The sequence below is a fragment of the Notothenia rossii genome (genome assembly GCF_949606895.1).
Source record: "Notothenia rossii genome assembly, chromosome: 1".
NCBI classification, from domain to species: Eukaryota; Metazoa; Chordata; class Actinopteri; order Perciformes; family Nototheniidae; genus Notothenia; species Notothenia rossii.
In genome coordinates, this window is record NC_136912.1 from 17,000,284 (window position 1) to 17,025,122 (window position 24,839).

Below are 24,839 nucleotides of genomic sequence, written 5' to 3' on the forward strand. Positions count from 1 at the left end.
GAATGAAACACAACAACAAATACAGTAGAAGTCCTGTACTGGTAAATATTATGTAAAACTGCACTTGATTCAAGTTGATATAATAAACAAGTATTAGTTAAATCTCTGTTTAAAAAAAGCCTACGAACAACAACCACATCCCAGTTTGGAAAAAAGGAGATATACGTATGTACATATGAGAATAGTCAATTAGATATAAAATACCTCATTGACGTGCCAAAACAAAAACTATAAAATATATCTATATAAAGGACGATATGAGCTTAATGCAATAAAGACTTAAATGTTGCTGTTTGTCCTTGTAATAAGGTAATTCAGGCAAATAAGCATATGTTGTTATTGTGTACATTACAGTGGACGTGTTTTTTCCTGCTCTGTGATTGGTCAGAGAGGACCAGCACCCACCCCCTTTTCTGACCACTCCCCATCCGCGTTGTGTTCACGTGACCCCCTCGGCTCTCTCTTGCAAAGTTAAAAACAGACTTTGTTTATCTTGCAGGTTGTTAGCTGAAATGCTCTCAGACTAGAACCTACTTCAAAGCCACGTTATTCTACTCTTCCCAGCCGTAAACGCTGAGAAGAGCGCGAAAAGCTCTTTTTATTTCGCTGCCTTATCATTTCGAAATTCTGCTATCCTTGTAATTAAATCTCATTGTTTTTTTCTGATTTCTGCAGCTCACACCGTGCAACACGACACAAAAAGCGACCAGGCTTTCAGTTTTTGTTTTTCAGCTCCTGCATTTTGTCGAAGACAGTTCTGTACTTAATATATTGTTCTGCAGACGTGAGGCTTGCTGTTTTTTTTTGGAGAAGCTCCCCGTGAGGTTTTTTAATCGAGCATTTGGAGAGCGCCATGGCGACCGAAGTGGATACGTGGTCCTCCGCTCCTAAAGCCGACGGTGAGTAACTGAACCCGGGCTGGCTGTGTGTGATTCATCGGTGCAAAGTGTCAACGACGGGCCCGCTGGCGTGCTCTGCCTAATCCATTGTCCTGCATGGGATGGGCTGCAACACCAGCCATACTCCACCATGTGCTCTGTTAAAAACACACACACGCACACGCACACCGAGCACTGCTGGTGCAACAGTCACTGCACACTGACGCAGCTTTGTTTGATTCACCCTGCAAATAGACCCAAACACGTTACCCTTTTTTTTTTAACGGTGCTTTGTTACGGTGTTGTTGTTGAACTGCTTGTGCATTTAACCATTTCGTGTTTCTGATTGGACGAGGACAACATGCTTACTTCCGCGTTGACAAGTCGTTGTTTGCACACACTGGCGCTGCTGCTGAGTGCATTTTGATATACAGAGGCTGTTTTTCTGCTGCGTGTTTTTGACGTTAAAAGACTACATGCATGAGTAACACTAAGCTGTTTTGGTTCCTGATTTTAGTCTCTCCCTTGAGAGTATATATGAAATATATACGGTTCCTTAATCACCTACTTGTGTGTCAACACCTTTTGTGTTAGCCCGTTTTAGATTTAGACCCATTATCGGAGTTTACAACGATGCACGCCCCTTTCCTGCACTAACAGACATATTTTTACAAGGAAATGCTTAAAGAACACGACGTTTTATTGGTATAAAAAATAACACCATTAAGCACAATCTGAGCAGCAACGATAATTAACAAATTATGTATCCACATTGTCTGAGTAATGTGTGATATCTTCTCAATAATCTTTGATATCTCACTTCTGGTACACTGGGTCCCGTGTTTTTTTTCTCTCAGACTGGCGATGACGTCGACATGTATAACCTACAATAGGAAACCCTTACATAATTCATCCCTTGCTGTGTATTTAAGGCTTACATAAGTAGTAATATTGTTAGCACTGTAAGTTATGTGTGAGTGGTTTCACACATTAACAGAGGTGGGAAGTAACTAAGTACATTTACTCATGTACTGTACTTAAGTACAATTTCGAGATACTATTTTATGCTACTTTGTACTTTACCCCTCTACAATTCAGAGGTTAACGGTATACTTTTACTCCAATTCATACATTTATTTTGTACCTTTATTTAATTAGATGCTTATGCTTTTTTTCTTTACCTGAGTAACATTTTGAATGCAGGACATTTCCTACACTATGGTGCTTCTACTTTAACTCAAGTACAAGATCTGAGTACTTCTCACACCTCTGCACAATAATTCCTATATTTGTGTTACACTCTCACACACATTCAAGGTTCCACAGAGGTAAATTGTTGCATGTGAGAAACTATACGGTTTGTTACTGGTGTGTTATGTTATTGTGTGAGAAATCAGCCGGTGCTCCAGGGCACAGATGGGCTTTTCTGCATGAACTTGATTGCCTTTTTCTCAAGGAAGGTCGGCCACGTTTGATTGAGCTGCCACTGTTGATGAGGTGGTCATGCAGACTGTCAAAGACTCTATTGTCTGTGCTGGGAAAACCACTCTCGACACATTAGTGGGTCAATGAAGTAGCACAACAGTCTTTACCATGTTAAGGAGTGTGGTGCAGTGGGTTGTGCGTTGGTGTTGGGATCAGGGAGAACAGGTTCCAACCCCACTGCAGTCAGCATGTCGTTGTGTCCCTTGGCAAGACACTTCACCCCAAATGTCTCCTGTGGGGATTGCCCACTGTATTGAGTATGTAAGTCGCTTTGGATAAAAGCGTCTAACAAGTGTAATGTTAACCTTTATAGCACAGTCTGACCCAACACGTATATTCCCAAATGATCGGTCATCCTGGCTTAGAATATGTCAGGTTTTTTTCTCGTAAATTAGGGATTCTTTGTTAATGTAAACAGATTATTGATAGTGCCCATCTCTACATGAATACTTGCATTTATGAGAGCTGTGAGGTTTTGCCATAATGTGTCCTTGTACACTATGTGACTCCGAATTTATTTTATTCATTTCACTAACGTCTTGGGTAAATACTTTAGTAAAAAGCATCCTATAGAAACCCACAGCCATACATTTCAGACCAGATTTCTTCCTGGCCTGCTGAGTACATATTTAGTTATTGTCTTACCCCTCTTTTTTTGTTGCCACCTCCTCTTTCCCCCACATACATTCATGAAAACATGTTTGCACACTATCTGCTCGCATAAGATGTTCAGTTTTGGAGCTGAGAAAACAACCGGTGCAAAGTAGAGTTGTAATGTGCAGATGTGATTGTCTGATTTAAAAAAAAAAAGCATTTAATTAGCCTCTTAACCGTTTATCTAAGTAGCTCTAATCTTTTATGCACCTCCCTGAGCATGCACTTTGTCTCTGTTGTTGCTTAGCCGTTACAGAGGGGGACTCAAAAAAGTACACTCAGCGGAACAGCACAACTTTACATTAAATTGAGTTGTTAATTCTTCCCTTCCTGCATAAATAAAACATTACCGTGTTTCACAAGTGGCAACCCTTGTATTTTTTTAACTTTTGGAGCGTGTGTGGCACTTCCCCTGCTGTTGTCTATTTAAACATGAATCACCTTGGCACACAACGTTTACATGATGTCTCTAAAACATGTTTTTGTAAAATTCTTCCCCTTTCATTAAATGAATTGACCGTTAAACCCCCAAGACGTCCACACCCTTTCTCCCCTGATAGATAAACACACTAAAGGACATTATACAGTACGGCAGTTTTTTTTTTCCCCCGATTTTGTTGTGCAGATAGTTGTTTGACCTTAGAGAGTGCAAGGCATGTGTTTTCTGAGCGTAGGTGGACAGAGAAGCACTTTTTAAAGTATATTTGAAAACGTAAAGCCTAGCAAACATGCCTTTTTAGTTATTTGGTCAACCATCTAACTATAAATAATAATAAACTATAAATAATTTGTACAAAGTTCATACAAAATATATATATATTGCGTAAACTGCTGGTGGTCACAAGTTACAATTCACAGAAATTAATACAACAAGTGAGTCAGTTTAAGTTGCATTAGTTGCTGTCCTTTTCAAATGTGTTCAGATCCTCTGATTTAGTTTAAAAAAAACTTTGATAACTTATTTAAAACTAGAAAACATAATTATGAAATCTGTCATTTCTGAATATGCAAATGCTCATCACAAAAATGTGCCTGCTGGGAACACTTTCCATAAATCATGCCCGTATGTATACGCCTAATGTAAACAAAAACAACATTCCTCATTGAGAGAGTAGTATGCACAGCCTTCTTGTGTTAAACCTTAAATGCATCATTCTGCGCATACTAGTATGACATGTTTTTGAGCAGGGGGGGATATAAATAGTGCAGAATTTGACAGATTCACCTAAATTGCAATACTTTCTACTTATAGTTAAATTAACTGTCAGTGTACCTAGGACTCTTCATGGGGGAATTGTGCTCCACTGACCCTCTCATTCATGACCCCTGCTTCTCTATGGAGACCTAAAACTAACCACATGGCTGTGGACAGCTTCTACTCAACATGTAGTGCAGAGGTCTTCAGCTGTCCTGCCTCCGCCTGGGTTTAATAACTGGTTACATGTGGGGGTGGTTTTGAAAACCATCATGACAGTATTGTGTGGTTTGGTATAATTTGGTTGTGCTCTGGGAGTCTTCAAGGCTTTAAGACAGCTGCGTTTGTTGCTGCAGCTTTATGAGACAGTATAGATTAAACCTTTTACACCAGAACTTTTCTGAAGACACAGAGTCACATGATCTCTGCAGAGTTTAAAAATGCATTTAGCTCTTCTGAATTTTTTTCCTTTCTTGTTTAGCAACTCTCGTTCTTAGAAGACAGCTCTGACTTTTCTGCCTTCCTACTTTTCTGCTCTTTTCCAATTGGCTGGTTGTTAGTTTGGTTTGTTGCCCTTGGTACGTTTCCAATTTAGTGCGCTGGCAGGCCTTGTTGCAAACATGAGGGAAGAACAGGAGGAGGACATGACACATGGCCGGCTGTTTACGGTTTCTAAAGTCCAGGGTGTGGTGCTGCTCTTACTGCAACAGGTTAATTAAAGGAGGGGTCCTGCTTTGCACAAAGGTGCTTCCTTTCATTTGTTATTCAAACTCAAAGAAAAACATTTAAGGTAATTTTGAAATGTTTCTTTTATAAAGAAGATTGCAAGTTAATAGTTTTTTCCTTTGCCAAAAGTATTATAACTACCCAAGGTAAAACCATTTGGTACTTTTTACCGAAAACAGACAGCTTTTTTAGGTAGTTAGTTTTGCTTTGGCTCTGGAAATGTTCCTCCTCGTGTTTTATACATGACCTGTAATATATAGGGTCATAACTCTGCACAAGGCCTGCAAGTATTCATTACACCCTCAGACATTCCTCCTCCTCCTGCCCTGCTTATGTACCACCGCCTGGTCATGTGACCAGCCATGGCCCAAAACATGCCATATGTAGTCAGGTCCACTCTAGCAGCCGTGGACAGCTCGCGAGAAGACAGAGTAGGAAAAAAGTCAAACAGCCGTGTCAGCATTTCTCAGGCATGTGTTCCCGTTTGGTCCCTCCCTCCCCCCCTCCCCCCAGGCCTGCAGTAAAACTTGTCGCACATGTTGTTGTTGTCGTCCCATACCTAGTAGAGGCCTTATTTCGTTATTATATACAATATTTTCATCAATACAGAATAGTATATAAAGTAACTTGATACTAAATATCACACCTACATTTTAACATCTGCTGCTAGGTGTTAAAAGACTGTATAAACGTATCTGCTGCTGATCCTCTGGTGTAGGGCTGCTCGATTATGGCAAAAATCATAATCTTGATTATTTGGGTCAATAATTGCAATTGCGATTATTAAATACGATTATTCATTGACTTTGAAAACATCCATTTATTGGAGAAAAAAATGTGAACAGTATGTTTTTAACAGTTGGTTACCCTGAACTTTAAGTATAATTCAACTGAAAAACCAAATAAATAAATAATTATATATAAAAAAAAAAGTAATAATACAAAAATAATCGTTTATTTCGATTGAGTTGTTTTCGTAATCATTGCAAGCCGTAATCGCGATTTAAAATACGATTAATTGAGCAGCCCTACTCTTGTGTAATCTTTTGAGTGTTGCATGACCTTTGGCTTGATACGCACAACATGGCCCTGACATATGGAGCTGTCTGTAGGGCACATAGCCAGAAAGCTTTGGTGTTGCTGTGGTGTAAAGGTGTTGGTGCAGTTTTTTTTAGGGTGGAGCCTCACAGCAACTCTGCTTTCTGCACCACAATCTGGTGCTGCTGAATTGGGACTACTAAATGAGTGAGACTCAAATATCAGAAGTCCAGAACAAGTTTTAGTAGTTTTTATTTTATTTTTACTTCATTTACTTTACTCAGGGTCACAGAGGAAACCAGTCTTAAGATGTTGAAAAGTTCATTAAACATAAAAAGGCATTTCATAGAAGTTGTGTTTATTCTAAATTGTGACATCAAGATTTTCTGATTTTACTGCAAATGTATATCGGTTCCAAATATCGGTTATCGGTCTCCTTGATTACTAATAATCGGTATCGGCCTTGAAAAAGCCATATCGGTCAATCCCTAGTTTTTTTGTACCTACAATAGCCATACATAAGAAAACATGTCTCACTATTGTCATGAGATAAGGATAAGTAAAGCAACAACATGCAGAACATAACTTTGTCTTTTTACAAAAATGGCAGAAATGTGTTGGTAGTAAGCATTAATGTTAGGCTTGTAGCCAGCCTCAGATTTACTCTCGTAAAGTGTTTGACTACATTTTTAATACTATAGCATCTGAAATGTATCTACTGTAATACGATTTAACATGCATACACCTGAATCCAAAAGAGTGTGACCTGCAGTGGTTTGCTCTGCTCCATTCAGCCACAAGAGCATTAATGAGGTCTGAGACCTACAATAACTTCTGTAACAATGTGCACTGTGACATTGTCTCGGTAAAGGCTTCCCCAAACTGTTACTATTGTGTCCACATCATTTACGCAAGATGGTCTACTTAACTGCCCAATAATGTTATTATGGCAGTAGAATGACAACGTTGTTTGCTTTGGTGTTTTGGCAAAAATATAAACCATATAAACCCTTTTCTGACCACAGGGGTGTTCTCTTTCGAAGACAACCTGGCCCAGGCGAACTGTCCCTACACGGTTGACGATGAGTTGCTGAATGAGGCGGAGGTGAACGGGAACTGGACCCCTCAGGAGAAAGCGCTCCACGAGGCGCGACTTAAAGCCAAAGCCAAGCGCCGCCTGCGCAAGTCATCCCGCAACTCCACCAGCGAGTCCTTCTCCGAATCGGGAGAAACTTCAGGAGGTGACCCAAACAGTCCGAAGGGAAAAATCATCGTCAGCGACCGCAAATCCAGGGCCGGCAAAGGAAGAGGGCTGCCAAAGAAAGGTACATTTGAGCTACACTCACAGCCATGTTATAGTAGCATAGAAGAGGTGTTGTGTTATAACTTTATAGAGCAGCGCTTAAGACATGTTCTCCCCTTTTCCTTGTAAAAACAAAACATGTACAGAATTTTAGTGTAAATAAACGGCGGACCGGTTATATAACCTAAACCAAACGACAGACAATAGAATATTTGTTTGTGCTGATTGTTGACAGTAGCAATAATGTTGGTTGGAAAACTGTTGCTTGATCCACTTTTCATTCCCTGCAGCCAATGGCTTTATCATTTCCTCAGAATGCTGAGCATGTATTTATGGTGTGTGTGTCTACAGGTGGGGCAGGGGGTAAAGGAGTGTGGGGGGCCGCAGGGATGGTTTATGAAGACGAGGAGCCTGATATGCGAGACCCAAACTACGATGAGTCTTCTCAGGTAAGCGAGTACAGCAGATCTGGATTTTTCATCAAATGAATGTTAAAGAGTTTAGACTCTCACACAAAGCTTGATTTCTGTGCTTTTTTTAATTGCATTTTGTTGATTAAATATTTGTTTTTCTTTGCGGGGGCATTATATGTCTTTTAGAGACATGTATGGCAGTAGAGAGATGACAGGAAATGAGAAGAAGGGAGATGGGAAATGAAAAATGATGCAGGCAGGACTTGAATTGGGGTCTCCCATGTGCCCCAGGTTTTGTGCTTATAACATAACAAATTGTCATTACACATTATTTCCACTTAGCTGTCTGTGTAAATACAATACTTACATTTATCAACGATTAAACGAGGGCTGAAACCAGTCGGATTTCTTTCTATCATTGATTCAAATTGCAATCTTTAAAATGTTCAACCTAAAAACATTGGCCACAGATACTCGACAATTTTACCTGGAAAAAGGACTAAGATAAAGGGAAATGTGTTCTTTCTTTTGTACGTTTGAGGTTGATCCAAAATGTTTCCTTTACCTTTAGCAGTCTGTACACACACTCTCTCACCTGTTTTTGCTGCTGATGGAAGAGCAGAGGTTAGTTTATCTCAGTTGTTGATGGGCTGACCTGTTGTGCAGAGCAGCTTTTTGTTCTAAAGAGGCCCGGTGATCAGAGCTGACACTTTTTTATTTCTTGTGTCAAACAAACCTGTTGATGTTGAGGAGCTGCTGCTCAAACACGCTGAATATAAAAGAGGCTTTGCTCAGCGAAAAAGATAATGCGTGTACACTCTCATAAAACATGCTCTCTTGCATCTCTAATGAGTTACACAAGGCATCGATCACTTGGATGGCATATAATCAAAGAGTATGAATCAATTGGGAAATGCGACTCTACATTAGAGTCGATATGATTTGGCCAATACTTTTTTAAAACACACAGGATTGTTTCATCCAGGTGGCTCCATTGCTTCACAATCAACATTATTTTTAATCTTTAACCCTGTTTTTGACCAAATCTGTTTGCCCCAGGCTCAGGTCACACTGACTTAATTCAGGGTGGGATCCGAGCTTCTTTCAGAAAAAAAATGATAACAATTTTGGGAACAGCCCAGTAAAGCCTGTTTGATTTGGCTTTGAACGTAGTGGGAGGGCTGTGGAAAGAAAGTGATTTTTAAAAAGGGAACGGGGACGGAGTTGATTTGCAGACGGTGCCCTTTGAACCAGACTGAGGGGGTCACCTGATGGATTTCTCGGCTCACAGGTCATCCTGTACGTGGGATAAGGCCCAACAAAATAATAATGTATTAAGAATAAAATCGGGCAATGTAGTGGAAACTAGAGCATGCCACCTTTCCTCTTCTTTGATTATGCCTTAAAGTATCAGGCCTCCATGTTGAAGACGTGTAAAACACAGGTTCAGTTTTGCCTGTACTCGGCCATAAGCTATTGTTTTGATTCTCTCACATCCCCTTCTACAGTCCACATTGTTTAAAGGCAACAGCTTATAAAACTGGAAAGTGAATCAGCGTTTAGGACAGTTAGCTACAATCCTTCTTTTCCTGTTCTATAAGCTTGGTCTTATCAGTACAGGTCAAAACAATGCAGTGATTAGTTTTTATGGTCAAGTTTGACTGGACAAATCAGATAAATAAAACATTTGTTTTTCTAGTTTTATTATCATTTGTAGGCTTTTGTTGTTGTTGTTGAATGTATTCAGTCGATACTAATGTCATTATTTTATCAATGTTTCATTGCTCTTCCTGTTAAAAGAAACCCTGAAAGGGAAGTTGGACGGGTTTTGACACTAATGCAAACAGTTGAGATGAAAGAGAGGCTTATGTTATATCACCACCTCGGGATAGCATGGGGACAGAAAGCACTATCTAACTATTTAATGGTTGTTGGTATAGATCTTTTTAGACTTGCATTGCACATGAAAACTTGCAATGAAACCTTGATAGTGTAATTTGTTTGGATAACTGACGCTTGTAATACTGGATGTACATCCACTTTGTTGTGCATACATGTGTGAACCGATGGACTGATGATATGTTTATACTTCCATAGGGGGACACAGTTTACGCAACAGTTGTTCCAGAAATAGATGAGAAGGAACTGGAGAAAATGGTGAACCCGATTGTACAGGAGTACTTTGAACACGGAGACACGAAAGAGGTCCAGGTAAATATTTTCAAATGAAGCATTTCCTGTTCCTCTCACTGCTGACTACCAGTGAGCAGGTTTGGACGGATTAACCCAATAATGTAGAACATGTATAGAAAGATTACATCAGTACTGATCAGAGACTGATCCCTCTTTGGGACGAATAAAGGGATTCTAATTCTGATTCTGTTATTTGTCCTCTCTCTATCAGATGTTGCTGAAGGGGCTCAACCTGGGCTCACATAAGTACGAGTTCTCCTCCCTGGCCGTGTCCCTGTCCCTGGAGGGCAAAGCCAGCCACAGAGAGCTGACCTCCCGCCTGCTGTCCGATCTGTCAGGCAAGATGCTGTCACAAAGTGAAATGGCCCGTGCCTTCGACAAGATCCTCAAAGAGCTGCCAGACCTCATACTGGACACACCAGAGGCTCCACAGGTAGGTGTTTATATTGTGTCATAGTGCTGTAACAAAACATATGTCATGTGGAGTTGCATTCTGATGTTTTTTTCTTTAATGTCTCTCAGATGTTAGGGCAGTTTGTAGCAAGAGCCATAGCAGACCACGTCCTCCCCATGTCTTTCCTGGACTTTTACAAGGGCAAAGTGGACTGCGAGCATGCCAGGTGAGACGAGACGGCAAAACAACAAATTCAGATACAGTCCTTTAAAGAAATCCATCTTCTATGCGACAGTTCTAAAATGTGTCATATTTCCTCCTCCTCTGTGTTGGGAAAGTTTTTTTTGAAGAGGAACACGTCTTCCTTTTCACTTAATGACTGAATGTACTTACTGAAAGCCCATTTAAGTGCAAGAAATATATTATGGTGTTGTTTTTTCTCCCCAGAGTGGCTTTAGACCGTGCCGAAGTGCTGCTGACCATGAAGAGGGAGATGGTTCGTCTAGATAATGTGTGGGGCGTTGGTGGAGGCCTGAGACCTGTGAAGCATCTCGTCAGAGAGGTAAGATCATTTAAAAAAAAACAAAACTGATGAGTCACCTTCTCATTTCCATAAGTGTTGACACGTTTTGCTTTTTTATTGACATTACATAAGGTAAACAGAAGGCAGAAATGCATGCTGGGTAGAGAGCCACAGGCCAACCCTCTGCTATTTTGCATTGTCAACAGAGCACTTTTCTCCCGTGAGAATTTGGTATTGGCACAGGAGAGGCAAACACAAAATCACACCCTAGCCTTTAACGCACGCACGTACACACACGCACACACACGCACACACACGCACACAAACACTTCACACCACGTGCACCATATTGTTTCATGATCCGGAATTTCTGGAATGAGTTATGCTAATGTGGGTGTGTGTCGTGTCGTGTTTATTGTCTTCATATTGTGTAATTTATGCATTTTAGGGATTCGGTGCTTGTTAAGCTATTGCATTTTCGTCAATGTTTCCTCAGTCACTCTGCATTGTGTAAGCCTCAGAAGTGCAGGCTTCCAGCGTTGACCTCCTGCCTGGTCGTGTGCAGCCTCAGGGCGACACGCCGGACTGCAGGAAGCAAACTGATTATTTTGCTCGCTCTTCTTACTTTATTTCGGATTCTCTCTCATTGTTGTGCTATGACTTGCATTCTTCTTTTTGTCTTTTCAACTTCTACGTCCTCTCCTCTGTCAGAGCCCTGTATGTCCACATTACATCAATTTTTTACATTGTTATTCTCAGATGCTCGGACAACCACACATTCCCAACGCTCAGTGAATTAGACCCAATTACACAACTGTCGGTGTAGCTTTGAGGGTTTTGAACTTGTTGCTCCCCTCAAGGCGAATGACTAATTGTTCCAAAAATAGGTTTTAAGTGAAATGGTTGGTGCATGTGCAGATCAGTAAGCGTTATATAACAAATGAACACTTAAAAATAAAGCAGAGACTGAACCGTTTATGCACACCACCAACACGAAGAAATGTTTTCCAGATATATCAGACATGTGTGCAGAGTTTTATTTCCCAAGGAAGTCAGGTTATTGCTCTAATAATCCCCCCCCACATACTTGTGAGCAACGGGTAGATGTTATTGAGCTCTCTTCAGCTCTGTCTTTTATTCAGTCCCGTGAATAAAACATATTTTTAAAGATTTTATGTTAACTTTTACAACTACTGTAGTATCACAATACCCTGGGTGTGTTGAAACAAAGTCTTGCACTAGATAAAGACGAGGTCCGTGTATCTGAACATGGGATATTTAGCATCATTTCGACAGACTTATTCCATAAATTATCATGCCTTAATCACCACCCTCGCTCTGACTTTTCTCTTATTAAACAGGTAAAGAAACAAACTTTTGCAGTCCATTCTGTTGTATCCTCACGGAAAGATTCCAAAGGATATTTATTGCCACAAAAACCTCAATAACAAAGTTGTATTTGTGTGTCTTGTTTCCAGATGAACCTCCTTCTGAAGGAGTACCTGGTATCAGGAGACGTGTCGGAGGCGGAGCACTGTCTGCGGGATCTGGAGGTCCCACACTTCCACCATGAACTGGTCTATGAGGTATTAAAGACTTTATGTTATATGTCATGAAAAACCCTACACACTTTCTCACATATTCATCAAGAAAACAGTCAAACAAAAGCAATAGAATAAAACACTTGAATGCAGAAGCTGAATTAAATGGTAAAAAAAACATTTAAAGGGGACCAATCATGCAAAATGCACTTTTGTACGTCTTTTATACATGAATATGTGTCCCCGGTGTGTCAGGGAACTCACCAAGTGTCATAAAACACAACCCTCTCTCTTTTCTTCCATACCCAAATCTCTAAAAACGGGGCTGCAACTGATCTGATACAGACTGATACAGATTTGAAATTGTTATGACGTCAGAAACAGGGTGCTCCGCTTATATGGGCAACTCTCCACCTATTGGGAATGAGAGGTTGCGTGGCATGGTAACAGCATGGTAACAGCATGGTAACAGCATGGTAACAGCATGGTAACAGCATGGTAACATGACGCTCGTGCCTCCCCCTTTGAAGGAGGCGTGGTCAGCTGCAGCTCATTTGCCACAGAATCAGCCCTTGTAAAGACATGGCTGGAAAAGAGCAAATAGAGCAAAATGAGGCATGGCTAAAATGCATGATCTGTTTGGTATTTTGAAAAAAAAACTTCACAGACATGTTTTATATAGGTATGGCCCTACAATATATTATTCAAATATAGCATGATAGGTCCACTTTAAACTAAGTGTTTTGCACAAATGTGAATAATTAGTAAGACTTGCAGGTATAAATAACATTTTCAGAGATATGTCAAACATGTTAGACAGCAAAGTGAAGTGAATTGGAAAGGAAAACTAGTAAGTGGTTGGTGCCTGTCCTCACCGCTCTCTGCCAAGGACAGCGTGTGTCTGGCAGAGACAATCTCTCATTTGCAATTTATGCATCAACAGCTCAGTCCAAATACATCTTAAATTAAAAGGCACTTTGCATTACATGGAACTGTCTATCCTCCGTGCTAATTTCTCTGTGATTATGTTCAGGGTGTAGCTGAGTGAACATGTTTACTCCATGAAATCTGTTTTTGAAATAAAAAAAACGGTGATCAAGAATTGGTTACCAAATGTTTGATCAGGTTTAGTTGTGGACACAATGTACTGTACCTTAGTGCTGTTTGTTTTTAAGGTGCAGCACATTCATAAAGGATTCACTCAGCTGGAGTTCTTTTAGCTTATCAGATTTATAGTATCTAGAAATAACTACAAATTAATTTTTTTCTTTTTTACATATTAAGTAATTAATTTATAGCCCCTTCTCCTTCTCATGTTTTTAAATGATGTTAAACACTGCCACCCTGTGGAGAACTCTGCAGCTCGCTGTGATGTTAAACATAAATAAAGAAATAATTGCAACACTTCTCTTTTTTTTTTAAACGTTAGGTGTTGTATTCTCTTTTTTCAGGTTGTGGTTATGGTGCTGGAGTCAAAAGGCGACACTGCCAGTCACATGATGATAAAGCTGCTGCAGTCCTTCTGGAAAACGGGCCTCATCACTGTGGATCAGATGAACAGGGTCAGTGACATTTTTAATGTTCTAGTATCAAAAGTTATAAATATAATTGTGCATTAAACACGAGTTAAACAATTTCTATGCTGTTCTCCGTGTAGGGTTTCCAGCGTGTCTATGATGAGCTCCCAGAAATCAACCTTGATGTGCCGCATGCTCACTCCATCATGGAGACCTTTGTGGACCTCTGCTTCAAGGAGGGTGTGATCACCAAAAAGCTGCAGGAAGCCTGCCCTGCCAGGTAAACTGGTCTTGAATCAGCACCTCAAGTTTTTGTCTTCATATCTCAAAACTAAAAAAGTCCTAATGGCTGTTGTTATTTTATAGTTTAACCAACAAATCCTCAGAAAATGCCAAAATCGTTTGTTTGTCTCTGCATGTCATGTTTTGCAAACCCGCCCACACCCACAAAGATCAGCAAGACAGTGACCTGCTCTGTCATTAAGCACAAAAGGTGCTTCATAGTCACTCGTTAAGTGCTTTATTTTGACCATGGTTTCAGCTGGGCTCTCTAATGTTGAATCAAAAATAAAACCAGAGAAAAGTCTCTTTCACTCGCTGCACTCAATGATGTCTAGGACGGCCAAAACACATTCTGTGCAATCGGTGCCTAATTTCCACAATTTAAAAAATCCTGGTGGCTGATTTATATAAGAATACCGCTCAGTAATTTCTATTTCTGATTCCTCCTGAAAAATAAAACTTTTTTTCTTATCCTGCTGCATGCTCTCCTTTGGTTAATTTGTACCTTTCAACTCTATCCTGGTATTTATATAACAGTATTTATATCTGTTGCACAACTTTCCCAATAAATAATTTTCAAAAACAGCTGATAACTGTAGTATTAAGTATTCCTTCATCCAGTACAACGGTGTAGCTCATTGATGTCTATAGTTTTTGATAAAACAATGGAGCTCTATGCCAAAGACAAAAAGACTCACCAGGCTTTCACAACTGAGACAGAACTTGTTGTAAGGATCGATTCAATTTGGTTGTATTACTGGGTTGGTTGACGATAAAATGACTAGCTTTTTTAACCTTTTAAATAATTCGTTATTTTAGTTTATTAAGGTGCATACTGAATTTACATTAAACATGTTTCTCAATCTGTATTTCCACCACCAGGGGACGGAAGCGCTTTGTCAGTGAAGGGGACGGTGGAGTGATCAAAAGCTAATTCACAGGAGGAGGGCCGCAGGAGGAAGGAGAGGAAGGGGGGCTACAGGTCCTCACCCAGTTTCCTCTCTAGCTTCAACATGTTTCCCCCGTGATATCGGGGCGTGCTGGCAGTCTAAAGTTTCCTTGTTCCTCTCCTGATAATGTTGTCATTACACAAACCAGCATTGATGTTTGGTGTAAGTAGACGGAAAATTTGCCCAGGCGATCAGTTCCATTCATCTTGTTGATCACTGTTTGTGACATTTTTTTGTAAGAAAATTCTTTATTTTTGGGGTCGATGCGCCCCCCTTGCCTCAGTCTTTGTACCTGTTTATCAAGAATAACTAGAGTCAGAGCTACAGAAAGACGAGTAGACGGGCTGGGCTGTGTGGGAGATGAATCTGGCTGTTTTGTCTGTTGCTTCGCTAAATGTTGAGCGCTATCAAAAAAAATTACTTAAAAGACAGAGCATACTCAACATTCAGAGTACTTAGTAATTTGACTCAACAACAGGATCAAAACCGCTTCATTTTCTGCCGCAAATTATTAGAAATTATTTCAAGGACACCATACTTAGTACCTTCTGGTACAAGTGATTTCTATTGAACCTTTATGAAAGGGTTTGTTTTTGTTCAGTTTTCTTTTTATTGCATCTTGGTCCTCTGAGACCAAATGTTAACTTTAAAAAGCAAGTATTTGGCACTGGTTGGTTGTTTGGGTATTTGAAACTTGCTTTGGGCAAATATACGTTGCTCTCTTTCTGGAAGAAAAACAAATATTGGGGTTAATGTATGTAAATAAAACCAAATCAAGCATGTTTTTTTTTGAGCACTCTGAATTTTCAGTTAGTAAATCTACAGCTCAACATGTAGAGCACAGAATGTATCAGGAAGTTGACTTTAAACTGGTTTACCTGTCTAATTCGTCTGTAAAATGGCCACATCAGCTTTGATAAGCATATTCATTTATGCATATTCTTTTCTGACACTGGTTGTTTTTATGTTGACGAAAGTTACAAATGTGTGTGTGTATATATATAATTCATTAAAAAGCAACAAAAATAGTTTTCTGTATTTATTTTTGGTCATGCCTGCAGTATTGATTCAAAGTAACCAGGGGTGGTTTATTGTGCAAGTGTAGTACAGATGTACATCAACCACATTTGTTGATCATTCATCAGTTGTATGGTTCCACTTGTCGTTCAACAATATATCTTCTGTCTCATTTCCCATCTTTCTTTATGAATACTGGTCGGAGCAGGTGTAGACATTTTAATTTAAACCTGTAACTGAGAAGCAGTTTGAGGCCAAAGCTTTCAATTTTTTGTTTTCTCTCTGACTTTTGACCCCGTCCATGGTAAATCTAAGATACCTGGTACCATGTCTCATGGCAAAGCTTTATAATGTTTACAGTGTAAATAAGTGGTTGAGGGAAATTATGTTAAATGGTTCATATTTTGGAAACTGGTGTTATTCGCAGGACATTTGTGCATGCATGCAGCTGTCCACTGTCAAATAGACAATAATGTTTATGTGTTGTATTCCTATATCACATTTGTACTCTTCACTTATTTTAGAACAGCAAAATGTTTAAAACACTCCCCTAAACATTAACTTCCATTTCTATATTTCAATAAAACTACAAATTTCCCACTAAACTAATAGTTTTTAAAAAAAACATATTTAATTTGAAATATAAAACTTTTCTTTTCTTTCTTATTCATTTAAAGACATTTTTATTAATACTAATAATAATACATGACACTTGTATAATGCTTTTTAGGAAACTCAAAGACGCTTTGACAGAGAATTAAAAAAAAGTATTACTTTATAATACCCCTGATGTTAACAAAATATATGATGTTCATTATGTTCTTGAATAAAAAAGGGAAAAATAAATATACATATTTATAGGTCTGTAGACTGTAAGGCCTACCTTAAACGGAAGTAGAAGAAGAAACAATGTACACGTCAGTGGGAACGAGTAGTAACCAGGAAGTGGCTAGTAAGCTAGCAACGGATAATGAGCAGCTGAGACTTTGGTATTTTGACAGGTTAGTAATCAATTGCTCAATGAACATTAACCTATAAGTACTTATTGGTTGCATATTTACTAGCTTCTGACTAATTAATGCCACATTAGATAACGATAGCCGTTTGGTTTTGCTAAAAAATGATACAACGTTAGCACTACTAGCGATTATCGTGCAGCAGGAAGCGCTGCATAACCGGGGCGTAGTGGAGAGATACAGCGGAATCTGTCAGGAGAAGAGCAGATGTATGTCAGGGCTTCTGTGCCATGTGTCTTACATTTAACAGGCAGAGTTTTTAAGTATAACATGCTCGCTCTACTTACACAATTTTTGCTATCACACACCATGCAACGGTACCATAAGAGTTAACGTAAGCTAGCTAAACCGCTTATTTTAGCCTTGGAAGACGTTAACTAAATGCTATCGAAATTATTATACAATACTGTAATGTACTCAAGTAATGGTTAATATGTCCCGTTGCTTTAGTGGAGGAAACACTGAACTCCTTTGTGAGTGTAGCCTATGTGGTAATGCTTAGAATAATGTTGCCTTAAATAACAGTCATTCAATAAATCCTACATCCATTTGTTTGAATATTTAGATTATTTCCTTATAATTTGCCCCCCCCCCCCTTTCAGTGTTTGTCGAAAGAATATTGAAATAAATGATCAGTATACTCAATTATACAATTGAACAGCACGACACAATTGAACAGCACGACACAAATACAGTTTAAACAAAATACAGAACATGAAAGGGCAGGATTTGTTTCAGGACTGTATTACACTGCATGTGTTAAGCTAGGTGTGCCGTTTAACTAGCAACTAAACATAGTTATAGTTTACAGACAGAAAAGCTGTTAAATGTCTTTTGTAATGTCCCTGCAAAATGCCTGAATGCCTTACCTGTTTTTGTTGCACTGCTTTTTTGTTACAACCAATTTGTATGTATTTAGTTTATGTCTAACTCGGCTAGACCTTTGTCTATTTACACATGTTGGTTTAATCAGCTATTCTCTTTCATATATATTTTTAAAAGAGAAACCTGAGTTTTCCTTTTTATCTTAATGGTGCAACTCCTTTACTTCTCCATAACCAGTGTATTTATTTAGTTTTTTTTACAATAGGACTACCATTCTTGGTCTAAAAGCAATATTTAAATATTCATGAACATGTCATTAGTACAAAACAAATACTTATAAATGCAAATATCTTCCCTTTGTCTCCAGCTTCAGCAGGGCAGGATGGGCAGGCAGAGGAAAAGGGTGGTGACCGGTGAAGCTGCTCCACCTCCAAGGATAGATGAGAAGCCCACTGCATTTCCCCGTAAAGAGAAGAAAAATAAAGTTGATATTGGCAAAGTCTTCATCAACATCTCCATTGGCCTCTGCATATTCAGCCTGATCTGGTTCTTTTACGCGCTTTACATGCGGTCCAGTCTGTCCAAACGGGTAATAACGCTGCACCCGTCGCACCCTGTCCTGGACGCCAACAGCAGCAATGCCAAGGTCTCTACGGAGAGGTTCTGGGGCTCGTACAGGCCTCAGGTCTACTTTGGCATGAAAACCAGGAGTCCCAGGTCCATTATTACAGGTGAGAGACAAGTCGTATGTCGTATGTCATATGAACATGTGTCCATGTTTGGGTCATGTTTGCTATGATGACAAAGCGAGTAAAGCCACACAATAATGAGTTGAAAACCACAAAGAGAGCTTTTTAACCTCTTAAACCTTACTGATTCTGTGCAATACAGTCAGCTTTATTTAAAATGTTTTCATCATCTTACTTCAATTAATTAGAAACCAATTTCAAATGTATACAATGATGTCATAGGGTGAAATAAGGTGATTCAATCAAATCTTCAATGTTAAATTGCACTAGATCTGGGAAATAAGCCCAGGCACTTGTCAAATTCAAGAACATTTTGGACATAGTTCCTGGGACTGTTTACCTGTTTACCCTGTCAGCCAATTTGGAAGACCAATGTTGTTTATTAGTTGACAGCACAATGTGAACTGTATTTTCCGATGTTGAGTACCAACAGTTAATCAAGCACCACTGTTCTCAAAACCCTGTTGGCCGGTAACATGGTGCATGCAGCCAGTGAGTTTTGAGACTGAATCCTTTTCCAAATGATGTATTTGTGCATCTTCTGTGTTGTAAACCACAACCAAATAACTGAACTTCCACTGCTACATCTCCCCAGGTATAATGTGGATGCGTCAGTTTTCTGACATGGACGTAAACCTGAGGCACACTTGTGAGCAAGGGGATCGTTTGCAAGGCTATGGCTGGATGATGCATGATGGGATCACTTTTGGGGTCCAAGAAATCCGAGACAACGATTTCACACTCACCACAGAGTTTGTCAAGAGGATGGGTGGGGGTCACGGAGGAGACTGGACCTTGAGGATCACCGCCAAACAGCATGTGAGTGTGATTGTTTGTTCAGCTTTATGAGCAGATATTACCACACATGATCCACACATATTTTACTATGTGTTATACACGGTTCTTACGGTCATTAAAAACCTGGAAAAGTCATGGAAATTCAAAATGCTAATTCCAGGCCCTGGAAAAGTTATGGAAAACAATAGTTTTCCCAAAGTTTTGGAAAAGTCATGGAAATGTAACTAAAGTTGCATCAAATGTAATTTATATTTTATCTAATCACTGAAATAGTAATACTATAACGATAATAAATACTGTATCGTATAGTAATGAAACGTAAAATGGCATTTAACTGTCGAGGTATTTTTCTGGTGAGAGATTTGAGTTGCTTTAGCGTGTAGAAGCTAGTAAGCCTATTTGATTCGTTTTAATTGACCTTATTTTCCTGTTCCATGTTAAAATAAACAATTTTCAGTGGTTCCGCTGAGAAAGAGTAATTATTTTGGTCATGGAAAATGAGGTAAAAGTCATTGAAAATCATTGGTGAAAAAGTGTATGAACCCTGGTTATGAAATGTACCATCCAGTTGCAGATATGTCTTATGATGAATGTTTTTTTATTCAAGTTTTGGTCATTTTTGTTTTGTCTTTGCCCACCAGAGCTCGGCCCCTCAAGCGCCAGTCATCTCCCTGATGTTTTACGCAGCAGCAGACACCCAGGGCTCACTGGAGGCTCAGGTTGAGGATAGAAGCCGCCTCGCATCCATCACTGGTTTCTCAGAGGAGCTCGGAAACTTTAAGATCTCCTTCCGAAAGCCAGTTACCGGGGAATCATCCAGTGCCAAATATGCAAGGTAAGTGTTTGATTACAGGAGTAGGTGTTAAAATGAGCTCAGCTCCAAAAGGGCTTGATGATGGAAAAGGAAGCTGAAGTGTGCATGCTATAGAATGACTGCCAGTGCTCAGTTTGATCAGAATTAAAGATATGGAGAACAGAAAATCACTTCATATTTTTCCAAAAAAGAACATACTTTTCTTTTTATGTGCTGGTCCAAATAGTGAAATGATCAAACAGTGAGGGGTTTGAAAAGCCATGTGTTAATAAATCATTTATACAAAGGTAAGAAGACATCGTCATATTGCATTAACAGGCAATGGCCATTTCAACTGCATTTCAGGAAAAGAATGATGCATAACAAATGAAAGAAAAGGTGATTTTAAAGTGTGATGAATTACACAATCTTATTTAGATGTATATAAAACAATACATTTGAATGTCCCTGATTTGTTGACGTCTGTGGGACAGAATCACTCATCGGGATGGCACATGGTAGTAATCATGTTGTTCTCTGGGTGAACCTACATTACTACTTGGGTAAAAACAAAAAACAACCACTAGATGGCAGGAAAAGCAGAGCTTTTCAAAAACCAGCTGAAGGTATTAGGTTTTCTTAATTCTAAAAGTCTTATGAACATCCTGATATACAATACAGCAGAAAGTATATCATATACAGATGAAAATGAGCCTTTATGGCTCGTTCTCGCACATTTACATCGTGGTCTCAAGTGCTCATGTTGTTTGATGTGCATTTCTCTTCTTAAATAAACGATATATATATATCCCTTGAAAAGCTTAAAAGAAACCAAGCCTTTCAAAAAGGGCTCTAGTCTTCTTCTGAACGGCACAGATGTCGTTTAGTGAAGGTGTTTGTCTACCTTCAGAAGGAACTGTTGTTTCAGTATTTTTTGGATTCTCTGTTGGCAACAGCTCCAGGGACCGACAATATTTCACACTTTGATGAGGGCCAGAAGAGACCAGAGTAGAAAAGGAAAAGGTACAGTATGCACTGATAGAAAAAGATTGAGCAGTGGCTGAAGAAGATGGCTCATTTAAGTGGGAGCTTAATATTGGTTTACTGTCATCCTTACAATTCACTTAACCTCACCACTACACTATGAGACCCTCACAACTTAGGACACATTGGGCTTAGGCTTCACAAACATAGCTAGTGCATTTGAGATTTTGTTTTTAATAATTTAAAGGTTTTCGTGATTGTTCTGATTTCATAGATTTTAAAAACGCAAAAAAATTGACAATAGTGTCTTGTCTTTTTCAGCTACAACTATCTTCAGACTGTCTCTCCTGGCTTGGAGAAGCTGAGTGACATTGTGAAGCAAAGTCTGAACCGCAGGTTTGTCTACAGCCCTCCTTCTGGGGAGAAGAGGCATTACATAGCTGTAGATACCTACAAGCCCCCCCACCACCAGAACCAACAGAAACCCGCTGACACCCGGAAAGAGGGTGCCTTCGTGCTTCACCAGGTGACCGTCCAAATGCCGTTTCAGATAGAAGTTCTGTTTGAGTCTGGGAGTTTCCACAGCCGTCCCAACCAACTGGTGGGCTCCGTGATGACTCAGGAGCTGGAGAGGAGGAAAGCGGAGTTCGACTCAAAGTTTGAGAAGACTTTTGGGCTGGAGAGCAAAGGCTATAGCCAGGCACATGTTAAGTTTGGCAAGGCAGCGCTCAGCAACATGTTGGGGGGAATGGGCTACTTCCACGGCCAGTCAGTGGTTCAGTCGGTCTACAATGAATACCCGCTCCTCTATCCCGAGGGGGCTTTATTCACAGCCGTACCATCACGCTCTTTCTTTCCCAGAGGATTCCTTTGGGATGAGGGCTTTCACCAACTGCTGCTGAGCAAGTGGGACCCCCAGGTGACACGGGAGTCTATTGCTCACTGGATAGACCTGATAAATATGGAGGGCTGGATCCCCCGTGAGCAGATCCTGGGAGACGAGGCTCGCAGTAAAGTCCCAGCTGAGTTCGTCGTTCAGCGTAACGAGAACGCCAACCCACCCACTCTGTTCCTAGCCCTTCAAAAACTCATAGAACAGCTCAATTCCAATCCAGAGAAGGCAACATCTCAACCGACCTTGCCTTTCCTCCGACGGCTCTTCCCCAGACTGAAAACCTGGTTCGAATGGTACAACACCACACAGACGGGGCCCCTACCGAACTCATACCGCTGGCGTGGACGTGACAAGGACACCAATCTTTTCCTCAATCCCAAGACCTTGACTTCTGGGCTGGACGACTACCCTCGCGCCTCACATCCATCAGCAGAAGAGCGCCATGTGGATTTACACTGCTGGATGGCCTTATCCTCAGGCATCATGGCGAGTATAGCGCGGCTTCTAGGCGAGCCACATCAGGACTATGAGCTCACCCACCATGTGCTCAGTGACAACGACAAGCTGAATGAGCTCCACTGGTCAGACCAACTTAATGCTTTCAGCGACTTTGGCAACCACACCCAGGCTGTGTCCTTGCAGCAGGAGAAGGTGTACGTGCCTCCCGGACAGCCTCGCCATCAGTTCCCTGTGGCGCGCCTCGTGCGCTCAGTCCGCCGGGCCCCTAAGCTGCAGTTTGTTAATGCTTTGGGTTATGTTAGCTTGTTCCCCTTCTTGCTGCAGATTCTAACACCGGATTCCCCCAAACTAGAACACATCTTGCGTGACATGAGAGACTCCAACAAGCTGTGGACGCCCTACGGCCTGCGTTCAATCTCCAAGTCTGATCCAATGTACATGAAGCGAAACACAGAACACGACGCCCCCTACTGGAGGGGACCGATATGGATTAACATCAACTACTTGGCCGTCAGAGCCCTGCACCACTACAGCAACACAGAAGGGCCATACCAAGAGATTGCAGCTGCCCTTTATGAGGAACTCAGGACTAACATCATCAATAATGTTTACAGACAGTATGTTGAAACAGGGTATATCTGGGAACAGTACAATGACGGCACTGGCAGGGGCCAAGGGAGCCACCCCTTCACCGGCTGGTCGTCCCTGACAGTATTAATGATGGCTGAACAGTACTGATACTGTAGGTCGCATCTCATGTTTATAAGATATTGGCCCTCAGTTATCTGGATGTGACTGAAACCTCCACATAATCAGGTGTTAAGATCTAGTTACAGGTCTTCTCTCGTTGATAAAAGTCAACACACTGAAATAACAACATCCAGCTTGAAAACTAGACATTTATGATCACATTTAACCTTTAATTAAAACCACAGGTTTCAAACTGGTATTCTCTGAAGGTTAATTTTCAAAGTGTAAGTGCAGCTACTCCGTCTGTGCTGTATGTGGAGCGCAGCACAGTCTAGTGCTTCAGGTATACACTTAAGATTCATTTAGGAAACACTTAATGAACTCATATGCCACATGCAGTCTCATTGCTTCACATTGCAACATTTCATTATCACAGTATTTTCTCTAATAAACCGCTGGTCTACTTTTCTTAGGGAGCATGCCTACAGGGTGTATATTAACTCTTCATCAGATTCATCACACGTCTTCATCTGGGAAAGTAAGTGAGGGCCATTATTCTTTATTGTGCCATTTCTCTTCATCATGTGTTCTCAGTCTTAATGATTGGTCATTTTGATATTTCATCATTTGATTAAAACAAATTATATACAGTCTTGCTCAATATTTGTAAAACAACTGCTTCTTAAAGCAGCCATATTTTGTACACAGCCTGTAGTTTGACTGGCAGGGAATACAACAGACTGACTGTGTTTTTGTTTTGTTTAAAACAATAAACGGTTTGAATTATTTCTTTTGACATACTGTACTTTTTTGGTCATTTTTGTGTGTGACTTCCATGGATGTAAGCAGGTCATGAATCTTAACCCATAGATACAATCTCTCCTTGAAATGCACAAATAGAAACTATTTTTTACCTGTCGTGTCCTCCCCTTATTGTTTGAGCTTCGTTGTTACGGATCAGCGCTGACACGGCTTCACAGGTTTGTGATCATTCTGTCACTGCTCTTTAGTTCCTGTGTATGAAACGATCAGCTGACTCTGCAAATTGTCTTAGCAAACATAATTGATAAATCCTTACCCGTAATTAACTTAATGTCTGTACACGCTGTGACTGGAACGGCATGTCACTTCTTCTTCAATTAAAAATGACTCGTCAAGATAACAGTCTGTGAACAGTATGCATAAATGCAATTTAATACAGCTGGTTACTCCATTTTACAGAACATACAGTACATGTGGTAATTATAGAATAGCACCATGTGTAGGTTTATGTCTGTGCATATTTTATATTTTAGTTAGTATAATCTTGGATGAGTAAATTAGTCATGTTGCCGATCGATGAAATCCCACCGCAACTCCTTTTTCTAATATTTCCCAAATCTTTTTAATGCTTCTAAAAAATGCCTAGGGGTGCAATATTATCCCAAAAATATGAGCTTAAGATCTATGAGTTGTAATACTTAAGTGGAGAGCCAGGGTATTTAATTCTACAGCAACACTTGTAGAAAATTGATTGGCTTG

At 40.1% G+C, this 24,839-nt stretch overlaps 2 protein-coding genes across 3 annotated transcripts; both read left to right on the top strand.

Moving 5' to 3' along the window:
• The first annotated feature begins 462 nt into the window (after nt 1-462).
• pdcd4a (programmed cell death 4a) lies at nt 463-16,120 on the top strand. Its single transcript, XM_079668980.1, has 11 exons — nt 463-899; nt 7,002-7,301; nt 7,631-7,728; nt 9,790-9,903; nt 10,097-10,318; nt 10,408-10,505; nt 10,727-10,841; nt 12,281-12,388; nt 13,795-13,905; nt 14,001-14,140; nt 15,025-16,120. The coding sequence occupies exons 1-11, from the start codon at nt 854-856 to the stop codon at nt 15,074-15,076; spliced, it is 1,404 nt and encodes a 467-aa protein (XP_079525106.1). The 5' UTR covers nt 463-853; the 3' UTR covers nt 15,077-16,120.
• An 871-nt stretch (nt 16,121-16,991) lies between these two features.
• Nucleotides 16,992-24,106, top strand: mogs (mannosyl-oligosaccharide glucosidase). Of its 2 annotated transcripts, none has more exons than XM_079669505.1 (5): nt 16,992-17,110; nt 18,318-18,681; nt 19,295-19,518; nt 20,139-20,332; nt 21,596-24,106. In XM_079669505.1, exons 2-5 carry the CDS (start codon nt 18,333-18,335, stop codon nt 23,364-23,366), a joined length of 2,538 nt encoding a protein of 845 aa, XP_079525631.1. In that variant the 5' UTR covers nt 16,992-17,110; nt 18,318-18,332; the 3' UTR covers nt 23,367-24,106. The 2 variants fall into 2 exon arrangements, with proteins under 2 accessions (XP_079525631.1, XP_079525632.1); XM_079669506.1 differs by lacking the exon at nt 16,992-17,110 and adding an exon at nt 17,180-17,334.
• Nucleotides 24,107-24,839: the final 733 nt, after the last annotated feature.